The following is a 20,479-nucleotide window of genomic DNA, read 5'->3' on the forward strand; positions in this document are numbered from 1 at the left end:
TGAAGATTAGGTTGTCTGATTGGGGTACCTTTTGCCAATGCTACATACATTTTCCCTACCACAAGAAGATTAGGTTTCATTTTACGGTCCTGAAGAATTGCCCAGATCGAAAGCAACACTTGAGGAAAGAAACATGTTGACATACACACACACTGTTTTGAGGTGGATAGGACCATCACTTCCACATTCAGTCATCCATTGCCTTTTAATCATAACAATAGTGCCCTCCTATTAAATTTAATTAGGTATCTCTTAGCTATTTTTAAAACCACAGATTCACATTACACCAATCTACACCTACATCAACTCTACCCTACACCTCACATTGACATCTTATGCTCAAAAGACGTCCTCGAGGGGCCCTTAGGTCATCGCAGCACCGGACTAATGAAGAGCTGATGAAGCATGACACCCACACAGGTGTGTGAGGGCCCTTGCTTCTGAGCAATGAGATCCCCTGATCTGATGCATCAGTTTCCCTAATCTAGATCTTCCCGTCCCTTCTAACCCCAGGAACTGCACACCTTTTGTATTACAAAGTATCCTATGGAGCCTGTATGCTTGACCGTAAGTGCTCCTCGTCCCCTCTCTATGTTCAGAGCTCACCAATGAGCCTGAATCTTCGTGGGACAAATTCCCCTGGCTGTGATTTTGGTTTCACAAGGGATCACAATATATGTCAAACCAGGTGGCCTTGGAAGAAGGAAGGAAAGCCAAGGTTGTGGTTGGGCCAGATGTGGTGATCCTGTCACCAGGCAATGCACCCTTGGCACATCCTGGGTCCTGTACCCTCGGTCCTCTGCCCACCCCACAGGGGCAAACATCAACCATGCTGCAGGGGCACCAGACACCCTAGATGTGAAGGGCTCACTCCAACCAAGTAAGGGTTGTGTCTTTCTGTGCAGTCAGCGGCCGGCACCATTTCTAGAGTTAGTAGGTGTTCACTGGGCTTCAAAGGGACACTCACACCCCACCTGCCACAGTGTCACTCTTACACCTACAGTGGAACCTGCAGATCTTCACAAGCACCATTTATGATGGCAGAATTCAACAAATCCAAATTTTGTGGCCAGGGATCTGGAATGTAAAGATTATACATTGAGCTGTGAGAGCTTCGAACACACATCATGAGTGAATAACGCGCCTTATTTATTTTTATGATTAGTGCCATTCAAGAACAAGGCCTTCTATCTCTTCAGAACGGATACCATTGGTTGCACCACATTTTAACATCATTTATTGCACAAGGGCTGGCCCTTAGGAGGGTTGGGAGCTTTACAGATGAAGGTGAGATAACTGTCACAGCCCATTTCCCCCCAAAGTCCTGGACCTACGAGAGAAGAAGCAAGAACATTTAGTCTCTGTATTGCATTCATTCCAAACAAGTAATGATCAGTTCAGGAGTTAAACAGGAGTAACTCACACCTACTTACAGAAACTGTGGCACCTAGTGAAAGAAAGAGGAACTGCAGTCTTGCTTTTTAGAAAATGCCTATTGAATATGGGTCAAGTTCAACAATTGTCCATGAATATTTTAAATAAAAGAAGAAATATATTCTCAAAATGGGTGTGAAGTACTGAACTGCTTTTGTGAAAACAAATGAAAGACTTACAGGAAAGAGGATTTGAATGTTGGAAGCAAATACTTACCTTTATAGTTGGAGATTACACAGTATTCACGTCCAACTGTGCTGTAGGGCTCTTCCGGGTGCCAGTTCTTGAAGTCCATGGGAGTTCCATCCGACCACACAAAGTACCTCCCCTGGAAGAAAGAGAGCCGTTGCTGTCATGGAGCTATAACTTCTGGCCCCATGGCTCACCTCATTTGTGGGCTGTAAAGTAGATTAATATAATACAGGATCTTAGCATCCAGACCCTCTGCCCTGAGCCCATTCGACCATCTGACCCTTGAGAGGCTGGATAAGCTTCTGAAAGGGTGTGTTTGGCCACCGGCGTTTACCCCAAGAGTGGAGATCTGAGATATGCACATGAGCTTTGGGGGTATTGTTATGTCAATGCTGGGGACAATATTGAGAAAATCAGCCAAAGATGGCATTTCACCCTTTTAAATATAGACCATAAACCAATGCTAGAAATGGAAAAATTAAAGTGAAGGTACCCCATGCCAGAGTATCTACTTGCTTTTTTAAAGTTTCTAATTCATTTCAATTTGACATTGAATTTGCAAGTTACAATAGAATATAAACCCCCCTTGCATCTTGTAGAGCCTCAGCTCACACCACTTGCATTGATGGGGTACAACCCCTCCTACCTGCCTATTGTTGGGTCCCAGCTCACCCCACTGAATGAGTACAGCCCCCCACCTCTTGTAGGGCCGCACCTCACCCAGTTCCTTCGATGATGTGCAGCCCCCTGCCCCCTGCCTAATGTTGGACCTCAGCTCACACTACTTGTATTCATGGGGTGTAACCTCCCCCGCCTCTTGTCGGGCCTCAGCTCACCCCACTTCCATTGATAGGGAGCAGCCCCCACCTCTTGTTTGGCCTCAGCTCACCTCACTTGCACCGATGAGGTGCAGCCCCCTGCCTCTTGTGGGGCTTCAGCTCACCTCACTTGCATTGATGGGGTACAGTCTCCCTCACCTCGTCTCTTGTTAGGGTTCAGCTTACTACACTTGCACTGACGGGGTGCAGTCTCCTCCCCTCCCTCCTCTTGTTGGGGCTCAGGTGTAGAGTCAGAATATCGAGTAGGAAATGTCGACTTGCACTAAAATCGAGTTGAAAATATAGAGACACAGAAATATGCACAGCAAGAATATCGTGGTCAAGAATATCGAGTTTAAGGTAAGAAATTTCGTTTTTAAAAATATCGAAGTCATTAATATAATTTTTTTAGTTAGTGTTATGTATTTTAGTATGTATTTTAAATGTATGTGCTCTATTTTTTGTGTAAGTATTGCTTTTGCTTTGTGTTACATTTTTAGTAGATATTAATCGCGGGGTTATAGGATAATAGGGAGGGAAGTAATTTAATTATAATAAATTAAATATAATTTTTTATTTATTAGTATTTATTTGATTTAGATTGTATAGTGTTAATTGAGGAAATAATGTATTATTAATTAATTAATAATTGGCTGTTAATTTTTATTAATAAATTAATTAGTAAATATGTTAATTGTGTCATTTTTTTTAGGAGTGGGTTGTAGGTTTATAGGGGAACAAGGCGGGACGCAATTCAATTATAATTACATTATTATTATTTTGTATCAATGAATTTATTTATTTAATATTTTAAACTGTGAATTGTGGCAATTAATTTATTATTGATTATGTATTAATTGGATGTTAATTATTAATTATTTGGTAATTATGTTAATTGTGTCAGTTTTTAAGGAGCTAGTTGTGTGTTGATAGGGTAGTAGGGTGGGAAGTAATTTAATTATAACTAAATTATTATTATTTTTTATTCGTTCATATTTATTTATTATTGTGTGCTAATTGTGGGAATTAATTTATTATTAATTAATTATTAATTGGTTGTTAATTATTATGAATTAATTGGTAATTATGTTAATTGTGTCATTTTTTTGAGGAGCGCGTTTTGGGTAGATAGGGTAGTAGGGTGGGAAGTAATTTAATTCTAATAAATGTATTAATATATGTTTTAATCAATATTTTATTTTATAGTGTTAAATGTGAGAATTAATTTATTAATAATTATTTATAATTTGCTTGTTAATTTTGAATAGGTAATTAATTGTTAATTAATTATGCTAATTGTGTCATGTTTTTAGAAATGAGTGGTGGGGTTTATAGGGGAATAGGGTGGGAGGTAATTCATTTATAATTAATTATTATTTGTTAAATAATGCTAATTAATTAAAATGTAAATATTGCAAATGTGTAATTAATTTGATGTGTGAGTTGTTGGGTTTATAGTGTAAAATGGTGGGAAGTGCTTTTTTAAAAATTAATTAATGATTTGTGGTTAATTGATAATAATCTATTAATGTAAAATTAGTTATGGAAATTGTGTAATTATTTTTAGGTGTGTTTTGTAGTGTTAATTGGGGTAGAGGGTGGAAAGTAATTTAGTTTAAATTAATTAATAATCACTTGATCATTAATAATTTGAATATTTTTGGTAATTGTTTACTTTCATTTTGTTTGTGGATTTTGGATCTAGCGGGGTAACTTTTGGTTTGTAGATTATTTTTTATCTGTTTTAATGTGTTTTTGAATTAATATTCTTTGTTTAATTGATAATTAATTGTGTTCATTATGGAGGTATACTTTTTTAATTTAGATGTTTGTTGTTAATTGTGTGTTGTTATAGGGTAGTAAACAAAATATAAAATGTATGTAATAATGTGTTCGAGGCATATGAGCTGCAGATCACACACTTAGGATAGTAGATCGCCACTTGGGTGCCAATTACGATCCGGTAAAAAATTTCCCCGTACGAATCGTATCCGGTCTTTTTACCGTACGAATCGTACAAGTGCCGTACAAACTGGCAATCACGATTCGCATGGTAAAAAGTCCATACGAATCGCATTGGGAATAATTCCCCACACGTCCTCGGGTCGGAAAATGTGTCCGACACGTCCTCGGACGATTTACCGTACAAATGTGAAAGGTGAAGTCCGACCGAGGAATCACGATCCATCCCGTGCGTCCGATGTTACAACCGGATGGAAAAAACACCGTCCGCACCGAACTCCCATAGCAACCATGGAGACGTGCCGGCATACGCGCCGACCCCCCCCAGCCCCCGTACGTACGCGCCGACCCCCCCCAACCCCCGTACATACGCGCCGCCCCCCCCAGCCCCCGTACGTACGCGCCGACCCCCCCGACCCCCCCAGCCCCCGTACGTACGCGCCGACCCCCCCAGCCCCCGTACGTACGCGCCGAACCCCCCGTGTACCTACACCCCAGTACGTTCGAGTCGTACCCCCACCCCAGTACGTGTCGTACCCCCGTGTACCTACACGGGAGGGTTCGACTCGAACGTACTGGGGTGTAGGTACACGGGGGTACGACACGTACTGGGGTGGGGGTACGACTCGAACGTACTGGGGTGTTGGTACACGGGGTACGACACGTACTGGGGTGGGGGTACGACTCGAACGTACTGGGGTGTAGGTACACGGGGGTGCGACACGTACTGGGGTGGGGGTACGACTCGAACGTACTGGGGTGTAGGTACACGGGGGGTTCGGCGCGTACGTACGGGGGCTGGGGGGGGTTCGGCGCGTACGTACTGGGGCTGGGGGGGGTTCGGCGCGTACGTACGGGGGCTGGGGGGGGTTTGCGCGTACGTACGGGGGCTGGGGGGGTTCGGCGCGTACGTACGGGGTCGGGGGGGGGTTCGGCGCGTACGTACGGGGGCTGGGGGGGGTCGGCGCGTACATACGGGGGCTGGGGGGGGGTCGGTGCGTACGTACGGGGGCTGTGGGGGGGTCGGCCGCGTGCGTACGGGGGCTGGGGGGGGGTACGGTGCGTACCGGGCCACCTACTCTGGTCGATTCGCGCCGTACTTCGCTTTTCCGGCACTTTTTGGGTGCCGTGAAAATATTGCCGTCCGGACTGCTGTCGGTTCGAATCGTAATTCCTGGGTCGTGAAACGCTGCCTGAAAGCGTCCCGACGTCACGTCGCAGCATTCCCGGATCACATTCGTATGTATATTTTCGTCGGTCGGTGTTTTTTACGATTCGTACGGAAATGGTGTTTCCGTGCGAATCGTAATTCCATGTTTGTAAAGTTTTACGACCGGGTACGAGTCGGACGGGGAAAACGCTCCGACCGACGGTTCGTACCCGGTTTTTACCGGTTCGTAATCGGCACCTTGGTGTTGGGCTCGGATGCTTGCAGGTTGTTGTTGTATTCGGAAGAAGTCTTTGGTCACGAGATAGGTGACTCCTCCCTTCGACTACAGTGCACATGGGCATTAACTCCATCCTCAGATTGTTTTTTTCAGCCATTGGGTTCGGATGCAACTTTTCCACTCCGGTTGGAAATATCAATTCCAAGCTTCTCGAAGCGAAAAACTTCACAACAAAACATCGAAACACCTTCATCCTCGACATCGATTACATCGGCTCGATCCCGGACGTCGACGCGGCCCGCTGAGCCTTTCCACGCCGTGAGGCCTACGGGTCATGGAAAGGACTCCATTCAAAAAGTGCCCCCAGTGTGGAGCAAAAGGATGTATGACGTAACAACGCGAGTCATTACAACGCGTGCAGTTACATCGCGGTCGTTACAACGACTGCGATGTTACTACGCTATGCCATTACAACGCAAGCCTTTACATCGACTTGAGCTAGATGGCGTGCTAACTTTAGAAAAGTGTAATTTACTATTCCAACTCCAGTCCACTTAACAGTAGGGAAGGTGTTGGGATAGTAAACTACACTATTTGTAATGTTAGCATGCCATCTAGCTCAAGTTGATGTAGAGACTTGCGTTGTAATGGCATCGCGTGGTGTCATCGCGTTCGTTGTAAAAGTTTCGTTGTAATGGTAGTGCGTAGTAAAAGTTGCGTTGTAAAGGTTGTTTACCGGAGCAAAATTTCCGCACAGTGACCACCACAAAGTCTGCAACCTGTGCCTATCACCGGGACACGACGAGTCCAGCTGTCCAGCCTGCGCAGCATTTCGATCCAAAAAGACCATTTGGGATCAAAGGGCTCAATGACACATCATGGCACAGAGACCAGCTCCGGAACCAGAGGACATCTTGAAGGCCCAGATGTCCCGGAAGAAGATTCCGAGGATCTGCAAATAATTTCCGAAACAGACGACTCAGACGACCCCATCACTCCTGGGCAACGTGTGAGTACCACTGTCCCTGCCCCAACCCCACCAAAACCAAAGGCATTGGTCAAGACTTCGCCTGCTGGCCCCAGTCGAGACCGAAAACATAATTCAGAAGCCCCGCCTCCAGGCTCGGCTCCTGTAAGCATAAGCCTTCCGGTAGCTCGGGACCGAGCAAACCGCATGTAATTGTCAAACCGGCACCATCGGCACCGAAGACAAAGGACTACTCGGCACCGAAATAGGCTCCAAAACACTCGGCTCCGAAACCACCAAAGCCAATAGAGACACCGGCACCGAAGGTTCCCAAGCCCACAGATACACCTTCGGCTCCGAAAACCACATCGGCATCGAAACCATCGTCGGTACCGAAACCACCGGCTAAGGACTCTCATACGCCTCCTAAAGCCAAACACGCTACCGACCAACCAAAACCTCGATCGGAACCGAAAAAATCAGTACCAAAGACTGTTCCTGAAGAACAAGAACTTTTTCATCCAGACCCAAGGCAGAAAAAGATCTATATCAACCCCAAGACTGGACATGTCACCGCGGTGCCATGCAAAAAACGGAAGCTGGACACACCACCTGCCCCAGTTCCTGTAAATAGGAAGGACTCTTCTACTTCCCCTATCCCTCCTTCCTCTCCTATACTGCCTCCTATCCCACCCCCTCTGCCTGCACCACCATTACATATACCCTCTCCATCTCATACACCACCACTACAGGATGATTATGATGACCTAGGGGGTGGGGGTGATCCTAATGATCTGTTTACGAACCCAGACACCACACCGTTGGATGATTGGGCTTTCCCCTTACCAGATATACCTGACCCTCAGCCATATCCCTCAAAACCATCACCTCCTGACGATCACCTGGGGTTTGGACAATTATTAAATAGAGCAGCAATATACCACGGTGTCACAATGCACTCAGACGCACCAGAGGAAGACTTCTTATTAGACACTTTCGAACAGTCTCAAAAGTCTGTACAAATCCTGCCCATGATTAAAGGTGTCATAAAACACGCCTCCGAAGTCTTTAAAGACCCAGTTCGTGCCAGGGTTCTCAACCCACCAATTGAAAAGAAATATAGGCCTGCTCCTGAAGACCCTATCTACATCAAGGGCCAACTCCCTTTGGATTCTTTGGTCGTTTCCAATGCGCGGAAACGCGCCAACTCCCAAACCACAGGAGATACACCACCCCCAGACAAAGAATCCAAACTATTAGAAGCCTCCGGCAAAAGAGTTGCAGCACAAGCCGCTAATCACTGACGAATTGCCAACACTCAAGCCCTACTGGCACGCTATGATAGGGCCCACTATGATTAATTAGAGACTCTTTTACAACATCTGCCAGACCAATACAAAGCCTAGGCAAATGACCTCATTCAGGAGGGAAAGCTCATTTCAAATACAGCAATTAAATGTGCACTTGACGCCGCAGACACCGCCTCTAGAGCAATTAACACAAGTGTGCTCCTACGACGACATGCATGGCTACGCATCTCCGGCTTTAAGCCAGAGGTACAAACTACCATACTTAGTCAGCCATTCAATCAGGAGCAGCTCTGTGGGCCAGCAGTAGACGCTGCACTGGAAAAAATGAAAAAAGACACAGAAACGGCTAAGTCCATGGGAGCATTACAATCTCTCCAACCACGTGGATCCTTTCGGCGCTCCTTCTATAGAGGAGCCTCCAAAAATATTGGAAAGGACACCTCCTCTACATTTAAAACCCCCACACACATCCCCCAGTAGAGGATATTTTAGAGGCGGATACAGAGGAAACAACAACAAAGGGCGAGGTCGAGGTAATAATAACACTCGCACCTCCCCTGCCACAAAACAGTGACTTACCTCCACTCCCCCCAGACCATTCCACTCCGGTCGGGGGAAGGCTATCACAGTTCCTACCTGACTGGAACTCCATCACAACAGACAGGTGGGTAAGACAAATTATCCAGTATGGTTACTGCCTGGAACTCACAACTACCCCCCGCATATACCACCCAAACAGCGTCCCATGTCACAAGGTCATCTTACACTCCTCAAACAGGAGGATCTCTCATTGCTTCAAAAGCACGCAATAGAACCAGTTCCCTTACAACATCAGGGTACAGGGGTATATTCACTCTACTTCCTAATCCCCAAGAAGGACGGGACTCTAAGACCAATACTCGACCTCAGACCCCTAAATCTGTATATCAATTCAGATCATTTCCATATGATCACTCTTCAACAAGTGCTCCAACTACTGCGACAAGGCAATTTCCTTACCACACTAGATCTCAAGGACCCCTACTTCCACATTCCCATACATCCTGCCCACAGGAAGTATTTAAGGTTTGTGGTGGACGGACAACACTACCAGTTTGCAGTCCTCCCATTCGGGGTAACAACCGCACCCAGAGTATTCACAAAATGTCTAGCAGTAGTAGCAGCACATCTCAGATGACAACAAATCCATGTCTTCCCGTATCTAGATGACTGGCTAATAAAAGCCAAGTCATTCAACAAGTGTGTCCTACACACTCACCAAACTATCCAAACTTTACACAACTTGGGATTCACAATAAACTATCCCAAATCTCACCTCCAACCTGCTCACATACATCAGTATCTGGGAACCACAATAAACACCTCCACAGCCCGAGCATATCCCAATCCAGCCAGGATAGCCAATATGCAATCTCTTATCGCAAAATTCCAAATCCAACACTCTCTTCCAGCAAGAGTGTTCATGCAACTCATAGGCATGATGGCGTCATGCATCTTCATTGTGCCTTATGCAAGACTTCAAATGCGTCCCTTGCAAGAATGTCTAGCACGTCAGTGGAACCAGGCTCACGGACAACTTACGGATCTGGTGTTGGTAGACAGCTGCACACATCGCTCTCTCAAATGGTGGAACATAACACGCTCCACCCTCCACGCTCTCAACACCGGTCAGGACCCCGCCTGCTACCATGCCACCCCGATACACACCCACGGACCCTTCTCCTGCCAAGCCTGCAAATTCACCTGCCTCTGACCCTGCACCGCACCCGCCAAGCCGAGCTCCAGCAACAACCTCCTCAAGTGCATCCTGCTCAACACCCGCTCCATCCACAGGCACGCCGTCGAACTATGGAATCTCCTCGACACAACATCACCTGATGTCGCCTTCCTCACAGAAACCTGGATGAACGTCTCCTCAGCCCCCAACATCGCCATAGCCATCCCGGATGGCTACAAAATCACCCGGAGGGACCGCGTCAACCAAACCGAGGGAGGCATCGCCATCGTCCACAAGAACACCATCCACATCACGACCAACTCCGACGACACCCTCACCGCCGCTGAGCACCTTCACTTCCAGATACACACCGACCCCAAGACCACCCTCAGAGGCACTCTCATCTACAGACCCCAGGACCTCGCACACAATTCAGCGAAGCCATCGCAGACTTCATCAGTCCACAGGCCCTCACCTCCACAGACTACATCCTCCTGGGGTATCTCAACTTCCACCTGGAGAACAACAAGGACCGCAACACCGCCGCCCTGCTGGACAACCTCGCCAACCTCGGACTCAAGCAACTGGTGAACACCCCCACCCACTACGCCGGCCACACGCTCGACCCCGTCTTCTCCTCCAGCAAGCACATATCCTTCAGCCACTCCACCGGACTACACTGGACAGACCACAGCTGCATCCGCTTCAACCTCAGGAAAACCACGACTCGCCACCACCCACTTCAGGTTCCCCGCAGAAGCTGGAGCAAGATCACCACCGACCAGTTCACCACCTCCCTCAGCCAGAACCCGCCCACCAACATGACGGACCCCAACGAAGCAGCCCGCAACCTCACACGGTGGCTCACCAACTGCGCCGACGACCTCGCACCACTGAATAATCCCCTCAGCAGGTCCGGCAGCAAGAAAGCCACATGGTTTACCAACGATCTCAAAAACTCAAAGAAAATCTGCCGCACCCTCGAGAAAACCTGGCGCCATGACCAGACAACTGAAAACATGACAGCCCTCAAGAACGCCACCCGCAAACACCACCAGCTGATCCGCACCACCAAGAAGACAGCATTCAAAGAATGACTGGACAACAACGCCCATAACAGCAAGGAACTCTTCAGCATCCCAGCGCCTGCAACAACGACCCTCGCAAGACCTCTGCGACTCACTCGCCTCGTTCTTCCACCGCAAGATCACCGACATACACAACAGCTTCAGCGCACAGACCACGCACCCGACCACCGAACCAACACCCCCCACCACCATCCTCCGCACCTGGACCCCTGTCAGCACCGAAGACACCACCTGCCTGACGAACACCACTCACTCCAGCTCCCCAACCGACCCCTGCCCTCACCACATCTTCAACAAAGCCGACTCCATCATCGCACCCCAGCTCCGGAACATCATCAACAGCTCCTTCGCATCTGCCACCTTCCCGGAGAGCTGCAAACACGCCGAGCTGAGCGCCCTCCTGAAGAAACCCACCGCGGACCCCACAGACCTCCAGCCAAAGTCATCGAGAAAACCGTCAACAGACAACTCTCCGCCTTCCTCAAGACCAACGGATCCCTCGACCCCTCACAGTCCAGTTTCCGAGCAAACCACAGCACCGAGACTGCCCTCATCGCAGCCACCGACGATATCAGGTCCCTGCTCGACAACGGGGAAACGGCTGCCCTCATCCTCCTGGACCCTTCAGCAGCCTTCGACACCGTATGCCACCGCACCCTGATACAGCGCCTCAACACCACCGGTCTCCAAGGAGCGGCACTGGAGTGGATCATCTCATTCCTCGCCGGAAGAACCCAGAGAGTCCGCCTCCCCCCGTTCCGTTCCGCAGCCACCAAAGTCATCCGCGGCGTTCCGCTGGGATCCTTCCTCAGCCCCACCCTCTTCAACGTATACATGAGCCCTCTCGCAAACATCGTCCGCCAACACAACCTGAACATCATCTCCTACGCCGACGACACCCAGCTGATCCTCTCCCTCACCAACGACCCCGCCACCGCCAAAGCCAACCTCCAGGAAGGAATGAAAGACGTCGCAGAATGGATGAAGACCAGCCGTCTGAAACTGAACTCAGACAAGACGGAAGTCCTCATCCTTGGACCATCCCCATCGGCCTGGGACGACTCCTGGTGGCCCCCTGCCCTGGGCATCGCACCCAAACCCACAGACCACGCCCGAAACCTAGGCTTCATCCTGGACTCCTCCCTCACGATGACCAAGCAAGTGAACGCCGTCTCATCATCCTGCTTCAACACCCTGCGCATGCTCTGAAAGATCAGCCAAACTCCAGAAAAGACTCCAGCGCATTCAGAACGCCTCAGCACGACTCATCCTGGACATCCCTCGCCGCAGCCACGTCTCTGACCACCTGAGAGACCTGCACTGGCTCCCCGTCAACAAGAGGATCACGTTCAGACTCCTCGCCCGCGCACACAAGGCTCTACACGACACGGGCCCGAAGTACCTCAACAGCCGCCTCTCATTCTACACACCCACCCGCCAGCTCCGATCCGCCAGCCTCGCCCTCGCCTCCGTCCCACGCTTTCGGAAGTCCACCGTCGGAGGAAGATCCTTCTCCTACCTGGCAGCCAAGACATGGAACTCCCTCCCCACTCACCTACGGCTGACCCTGGACCATCTCTCCTTCAGGAAACAACTCAAGACCTGGCTGTTCGAGCAGTAGCGACCCCCCCCACCCCCCTCAGCGCCTTGAGACCCTTACGGGTGAGTAGCGCGCTCTACAAATTTTGCTGATTGATTGAATGATTACAAACCCCTCCAAAGGGCGGCAGTTCCTAGAGCCTCTTCCACAGATAGTGCTGACAACGGACGCATCGCTCACAGGATGGGGAGCCCACCTCCTCGGCCACACCACTCAGGGCAAATGGACCACTCAACAAAAAATGCTCCATATCAATCACCTGGAGCTGCTAGCAGTGTTCCTAGCACTACAATCATTCCAAATACATCTCCAAAACAAAACTGTCCTCATTCGGACAGACAACATGACAGCCATGTATTATATACAAAAACAAGGAGGCACACATTCTCTCCAGCTGTCCCAGCTCGCACAGAACATTTGGAGATGGGCCATTCCACAGAAAATATACCTACTTGCAGAACACCTTCCAGGGGTTCACAATCAGATTGCCAATCTGTTAAGTCGACAGACTCAAAAATCCACGAATGGGAACTACATCCCCAAGTTCTAATACCCTTTTTCCAACAATGGGGCCAACCAGACATAGATCTGTTCGCCACACACGAAACCACAAAATGCCCAACCTTCGCCGCCAAGTTTCTCCATCCGGAGTCAAAGGGCAATGCAATATGGATGAACTGGTCAGGCAGATTTGCGTACGCTTTTCTGCCTCTCCCACTCATTCCATTAGTGGTACGCAAGCTCAGGCAACAGTCTCTCAAACTGATCTTAGTAGCTCCCACATGGGCACACCAACCCTGGTTCCCAACACTACTGGAACTCTCGCTAGTGCCCCACCAAAAACTGCATCTCTCCCCGTCCCTATTAACCCAGAACCATGGAGAAATCAGACACCCAGATCCAGGTCAACTGAACCTGGCAATCTGGCTCCTGAAGTCCTAGAGTTTGGTTATCTCAACCTACCACCAGACTGCATGAATATTATAAGGGAGGCCAGACGACCTACGACTAGATCCAGCTACGCTGCAAAATGGAAAAGATTTGCCATTTACTGCACTAACAATCATGTAAACCCACTGGATGCATCCATCCAGGACATCATTTGCTACCTGCTACACTTGCAAAGATGTAAGTTGGCATACTCATCCATACGTCTCCACCTAGCAGCATTAGCAGCCTACTTATAAAATAGACAACACTTGTCACTCTTTAGAGTGCCTGCGATCAAAGCCTTCATGGAAGGACTAAAAAGAATTATTCCTCCCCAATTACCACCCTCTCCAATGTGGAATCTAAACATTGTTCTTACAAGGCTCATGTGACCCCCATTTGAACCTCTGCATAAATGCGAATTACAGTTCCTCACATGGAAAGTGGCTTTCCTTATCGCTATCACATCCCTCAGAAGGGTGAGTGAAATCCAGGCTTTAACCATATAAGAACCATTCTTACAATTACACCGTAACAGAGTGGTTCTTAGAACAAACCCGAAATTCCTTCCAAAAGTCATATCTCCGTTCCATCTTAACCAATCAGTAGAGCTACCAGTGTTCTTCCCCAATCCCGACTCGGTAGCTGAAAGAGCTCTTCATGCCTTAGACGTTAAAAGAGCCCTGCTTTACTATATTGACAGAACCAAATCATTCCGCAAAACAAAACAATTGTTAGTTGTGTTCTCTCCACCACATAAAGGCAACCCCATTTCCAAATCTGGGAGAGCCAGGTAGATAGTTAAATGTATCCAAATATGCTACCACAAGGCTAAACGCACATTGACAGTTCCCCCTAGAGCGCATTCCACACGCAAAATAGGGGCTTCCATGGCATTCTTAGGAAACATTCCCTTTGAAGATATTTGCAAGGCAGCCACATGGTCTACAACACACACATTCACTAAACACTATGGTGCAACAAGCTTCTGTGGGTCAGGCTGTCCTTAAAACTTTATTTCAAACTACTGCAACCGATACAGGTGACCACCGCTAGGGGAGACACTACTATATAGTCTATCCTAAGTGTGTGATCTTCAGCTCATATGCCTCGAACTGAATATGCTACTTACCAGTATGCATCTGTTCTTGGCATGTAGAGCTGCAGAGCCACACACACCCACCCACCTCCCCGGGACCTGTATCTGTTCCAGCACCGTCTTACTTAGACATTACACATGGACATCTCTTTTCTACACACTCCATCATTTCCCATCATGGCGAAAAACGATCTGAGGATGGAGTTGATGCCCATGCGCACTGCAGTCCAAGGGAGGAGTCACCTATCTCGTGACCAAAGACTTCTTCCGAAGACAACAATAACCTGCAAGCATCCGAGCCCAACACCAGATGGCGATCTACTATCCTAAGTGTGTGGCTCTGCAGCTCTACATGCCAAGAACAGATGCATACTGGTAAGTAGCATATTTCTTTTGATTATAAATATTCTCTATTACATAATAAATATTTGTTTGTAAATTAATTCTTATTTTAAAAACATTAATCTTTGTATGTAATGTTTAGATTTTTTTAACATTATTATATGTTTAAATGTTTTGTAATTTTTTATATTTTATATGTTTTATTTTTTATTATCTCTTGTATTGTAGTTGATATTGTGTTTGTTTTTAAATTTGAATTGTCATCAGTGGGAATAGTACATTTTACCCCTCCTCTATCCAACACTTTCCCTGCTGTTGCACCCGCTGGAGTTGAAATAGTAAATTTTAACCTTTCGCTATCCAACACTTTCCCTACTGTTGCACTCGCTGGAGTGGAGATAATATTTTTTACCTATCCGCTATCCAAAATTTTCTCTACGGTTGCATTCGCTGTAGTGGGAATAGTAATTTGACCTCTCCGCTATCCAATACTTTCCCTACTGTTGCGCTCGCTGGAGTGGGAATAGTAATTTTTACCCCTCCGATCACCAACACTTTCTCTACTGTTGCACTCAATGTAGTGCATAATGTAGGTTTAAAAAATATGAAATATTTTAATTTATGAAATAAAAAATTTTTAAATACATTTTTTTGTTACAGGTGTATGTATAAATATATATTTATTTATAATTATTTATATATTTATAACATTTAAAAATTAATAAAAATTATTATTTATTGTTTTAAAGTAAATATATGTATTACATTTTATATATGTATGTTTAATTCTTTTTAAATTAAATGTATTATTTATAATTGTTAACCTTTACAAATCTAAATCATTTTTTTAAAGTTCATTGTATTATTTAATTTATTTTACATTATTTTATCAAACATATTAAAAAAACGATATTTTGTACATCAAGTTTTTTTACAACAATATTCTTTTTCAATATTTTTGTACTTACCATACTAAATATAGGAGGTCGATATTTTTGACAACGCTATGTATGTCCCGATATTTTGGCAACTCGAAATTGTGGTCGTCGATATTCTGTCAGTGATCCAGGGCTCAGCTCACTCCACTTCCACTGACGGGGTGCAGGCTGCCGGTGCTGTTAAATTCGAATGGAAATTGCGTGGCAGAGATTTCTGCACCCACGTTTTTGCAACAGGTTCAAAGGCATGGCAGTTGATCTGCCGTGGGCTTCGTACAGGCAAGACAATTGGGACTGCCTGTCAATTTGTAGGGTGGTAAAACAGAATTATATTTGAAGTCTCGTTGGCCCTTAAGGCCTTTAGAACTGGGTGCCACTGCACCCGACGCTCTACTGATAGTTAGTCCTCCTGACCTAACTCTAAGCGATCATGTCACATTTGAATTTGTTTTGGAGGAAGGTGAAAAGTGGTTGGGAAACTTTCCTTTTTCTAATTATGTTTCTACCTCGGACTCCCTAATCCCTTCCCCATTGTAGTTTTTGCCCCAGGCATCCATTTAAGACCATATAATTGTACACACTACCTTGTAAAAAACTGATAGACCCAACCAGAACCGACGAAGAAACTTCATGTGCTTGAGGGCGAGGAGCCTCAGGTACTCGATGTCCTCTTTACTGTGTGCAGACGCCAGATGTGCTCCAGGGGCGAGGCGTTGGCAGTACCCCTGAAATTCAAAGAGGACAGAGTGAGTCTTGACTGAACATTGGAGGGCATGTAAAGGGCATATATTCCAGGACTGGTCACCAGGACTCCTATGTGCTTTATTGTGCTATATCTCAGGACTCCTCTCCCTGAACACTCCTAACTGGACTAGCGCTGGTTCCACACTCACGGCTTCATGGCACAAACACTGTGCGCCATGTAAGAAGAGGCGCCTGTGCATCTGCACTAGGGTGCTCAACTGACATGGAGGCATATTCTGAAAAGAACTGTAAAAAAATTTGGGACGCAGGGTCAAATTTTAGGACAAAAATTCAGAACTAAGGGTCAAAATTCAGGACAAAAAGTCCATTTTGCAGACACATCGAAGGAGAGGTCCTACCTCACTAGTTTATCAGTGCATTTATTTACTATTTTCTACACAGCATTATATATTCATTATGGTCTTTATGTGATTGCCTCTGGGTATGCTATATTCAGGTGGCACATTATGTCCTTGTGCAATAGTAAATTTATGACCTTGAGGACGGTGTCAAGTAAATCATCACCCATATCCAGAATTACCCAAACTTTCTTGGAGAAACCCAAGAGCAAAATTGAAAACTTTGATTATGTTTCTGAACATTTTCAAACCTATGGCTGACAGTTTGGGGAAACATTAAATTAAGTGACAATCTGTTAGTTTAGACAAGATCAACAAAAACATCTGCCTCACCTCAACCTGCACTCAACGTTAAACCTAAAGAAAATCAATGAGGCAGAACAGATGGTGTGGTCGACAGTCTCACACCTAGGGGTCCATTAGGATGGCGGGCGGATCTCCACCGCCGGGCCGGCCGTGCTCACCGCCAGCCCGGTGGTGGAGCTCTGCCTGCCATATGTCCCTGGTTCACCCCCGCCATATTACTATGGCAGGGGGCACCGTGGCGGATGGGAAGACCGTCTGCCGCTTTTCCGCCAGTCAAAATATCGACCGTGCGAAAAAGGGACTCAATATGGTCGCGGTAAGCCGTCCACATTATTTTGGGGCATTTCTTATGCCTTTCCATGGCGGAGACTCCACCATGGAAAGGCATGCGGTAAATGCTACGGGGGCCCCTGGCGTGCCCCCAGGGGGTAGGGGATGGGGGCTGCACTTGGGGGGTACCTATGGTACCCCCCAGCATTGGCATGGACAAGGTGGCAGGCACTGCGCAGTTCCTGTCACGTTGTGCATGCAAATGCACCACGTCCCTTCACAACATTGTGGCGGGTGGTGCTGTGAGCACCGCCCCCCACAATGCTGTCAATGCTGGATGCCACCGCCATGGTGGCGGTGGCATCCTAATTGACGGTATGGGACTGCCGCACACCTGGCAACTGGTCCCAGCACTGCTAGGGTGGCGGGCGGACCCCATAATGTCAAGATGTGTGACACCTACAACTTGTCTGTAGTATCACAGCACTAGAGTGTGCGTCTGGGATTCTACATTTAGCTTACAGCCGGTAGCCCAGAATACCAGACAAATATAAATAAAGAGAAAGATGAAATTGAGATCCACAGCAACTGTTTCAAAGGATTCTTGCTAAGAACTGGAGGCATAAGGAAGAGAAGAACAAGGTGGGACAGTTCCTAAATTCAGACAAGAGGGGCCTGCTATGAGTATTGGAAAGTATTATGTACCTGGGGATTTGTCTCAGCAGAGAGAGGAGAAACAGAAGAGGCACTGTCAAGTGGTTGAACAAGCAGCATCCACCCCCGGCAAAATCTGCTAGTGCAACAAGCCGCAGATTGTGCTTGTGAAGGGTGATCAGGGGCCAGAACCCTTGGAAGGTTCTGCTGGGCAATCGCCCACTCTGTCCATGTCTTAAAATGGTTCTGCAGTCGAGCTAAGGCCAAACCAGTGATCTGGTTCATCCTTGGGTGCCATCGAACATGCAGAATCTTAAAAATATTTGGGATGTAAACTACTCAAGCAAAATATAAGATCATGATAAAGATTGCACATTGTAGGAAGTGTTTCTTTAACATATGGTAGTGTTTTCCCCTTTCCGCACAATTAGACCCCAGATTGAACGGGGAATTAGTTACCTTCCAATACCTAGTCCAGTTTGCTTTTTGATCTTCTCTTCCACTTTCAGTTGTGAGCCACGTGGCACTGGTGAAGATGGTGGTGCTAACCCAATTATTAAAACCATCACCTGTTCATCCCTCATTCCTTCTTCAAGCACTTCTACACATCACACATCTGATTTGGGGACCAGGGAGCCGCCGGGTAGCTGTTACCATTCTAAAGCTACCTGTGACTGCGGATGGATTAGCCCTTTCCGACCTAGAATGCTAATATGTAGCTGCACAGCCCCTTTGGTGGCTGGCCCGCTGGATGTCTGGTCACCCCCTGCAAAACATACGGTTTACCCGTGTAGACTTTAAGGAGGGATTACCGCACTACACATTGTTTCCTACTGACCATTCTACCCAATATCACACGGGGTTATCCCACACAGCTTTCTCTTGCCTTACTAGAACCCGTAAACTCACAAATATGAGGAAACTCTATGTTCCTCCCATACCTTTGCTAGGCCTCCCCACTTGCACAGGATGGCTTCACTCAGGGCAACTCCGTCAGTGGCACGATCAAGGCCTCTCAAAGTTGGGGGATTTGTTTTTTGACAGTGAGCTACTAGATTTCCAAACCCTTATCGCAGACTAGAATCTTCACCCAGGTCAATTCCTATCTTACGAACACCTTAAGCTATTATTAAATGCCCTATTTCATGTCCTCCCCAGCCCTCCCCCACATGAAGTTTACCAGACGCTCTACACCACAGGAACCGGTGGTAACCTGATAAGATGGGTGTACAGAGCTTACCTGCAACATGGGGATCACTACAGGTCTGCTCCCTGAACTAACTGGAAGACTGACATGGCCAAACCCCTGCACGCTATGGACTGGGGTAAAATATTGAAAAATCCCATTAAAGTATCCCGCAGCTCCCGTGTTAAGTACATTCAATTTAATAATTGTAACTGAGCCTAACTTACACCTGCCCTCATCAACAAAATATGCCCGGGAGCTGCAGCTGCATGTCATCGTTGTCTGCAATTTGATGCTAATTTGCTTCACATTCTTTGGTCTTGTCCCATACTGCTTTCATACTAGAAGAGAGTTCTGGAGCTGCTGTCGACTGTAATGGGCCATGTACTAACGAATTCCCAAGAAGCAGTCCTATTGTGCGTATTCCTCCACCTGAAAATTGAGAAACCCTCGATCAAGTTTCCCGGCATAGCTCTTCTGCTGGAAAAACACAATATTACACTGCTCCTCTTAAGCCCTTGAGTGTATGTTGTATATTGTAAAAACAATATATATTCTTGCATAACACAAAGAATTAGAAACATAAACTGAGTGCTGTAAAAAGCTCTCACAACTAACTTTTGGGTTATAAATGTTGGCATTCCGATCATTAGAGATCGCCACAGATTCAGACGTATGTAAGAGGGTCTATAGTCATAGACAATGAACACGTGCAGAGATCTTCACAGAGAGAATAAAGGCCATGTATGCGACATATTGCGCAATCTGAACTGATACAGTGATCCCTTGATGCATAACACTTTGTCAGTCTTAAACGGGCCATCCGTGAAGGATGTCACAATAGATCTCAAAATCCCAGCCAAGTTCATCAAATAATTTTCAGGCACATCTTGCTGGCCGTTGTTAGGGATGCAGGACTGGGCAAAGAGAAGATTTTTCTCCACACTACATGGTCACTTTAAGAGAAGAGGATGGTGAAGTCCTGAGGTGATGGGTACATAGTGTAGTAACCTGGGGTCAGGGGCACTAGGACCCTGCACTCTGTCCTAGGGGAGGGGACAGAGACCGGAACCACTTCTGGTCAGGGAGTGGGGCGGGCACTTGACTGGATGGGGGCAGAGGGAACAGACATGCATGTGGGCACGAGGAACCAAGAGAATAAAGAATACACTGAA

At 46.9% G+C, this 20,479-nt stretch overlaps 1 protein-coding gene across 1 annotated transcript in view; it reads right to left on the reverse strand.

The window, feature by feature from the left end:
- Positions 1-1,215: 1,215 nt before the first annotated feature.
- The window catches only part of LOC146839350 (lectin-like), a 276,100-nt gene continuing 256,836 nt past the window's right edge, over positions 1,216-20,479 (reverse strand). The window contains exons 4-6 of the mRNA XM_085651343.1: positions 16,370-16,510; positions 1,651-1,762; positions 1,216-1,330 (exon numbers count right to left, since the gene is read on the reverse strand). Of these exons, the coding sequence (XP_085507469.1) occupies positions 1,233-1,330; positions 1,651-1,762; positions 16,370-16,510 (351 nt within the window). The 3' untranslated portion in view covers positions 1,216-1,232. The remainder of the gene's footprint in view (positions 1,331-1,650; positions 1,763-16,369; positions 16,511-20,479) is intronic.

Source organism: Triturus cristatus, chromosome 4_1 (assembly GCF_964204655.1).
Source record: "Triturus cristatus chromosome 4_1, aTriCri1.1, whole genome shotgun sequence".
Lineage (NCBI taxonomy): Eukaryota > Metazoa > Chordata > Amphibia > Caudata > Salamandridae > Triturus > Triturus cristatus.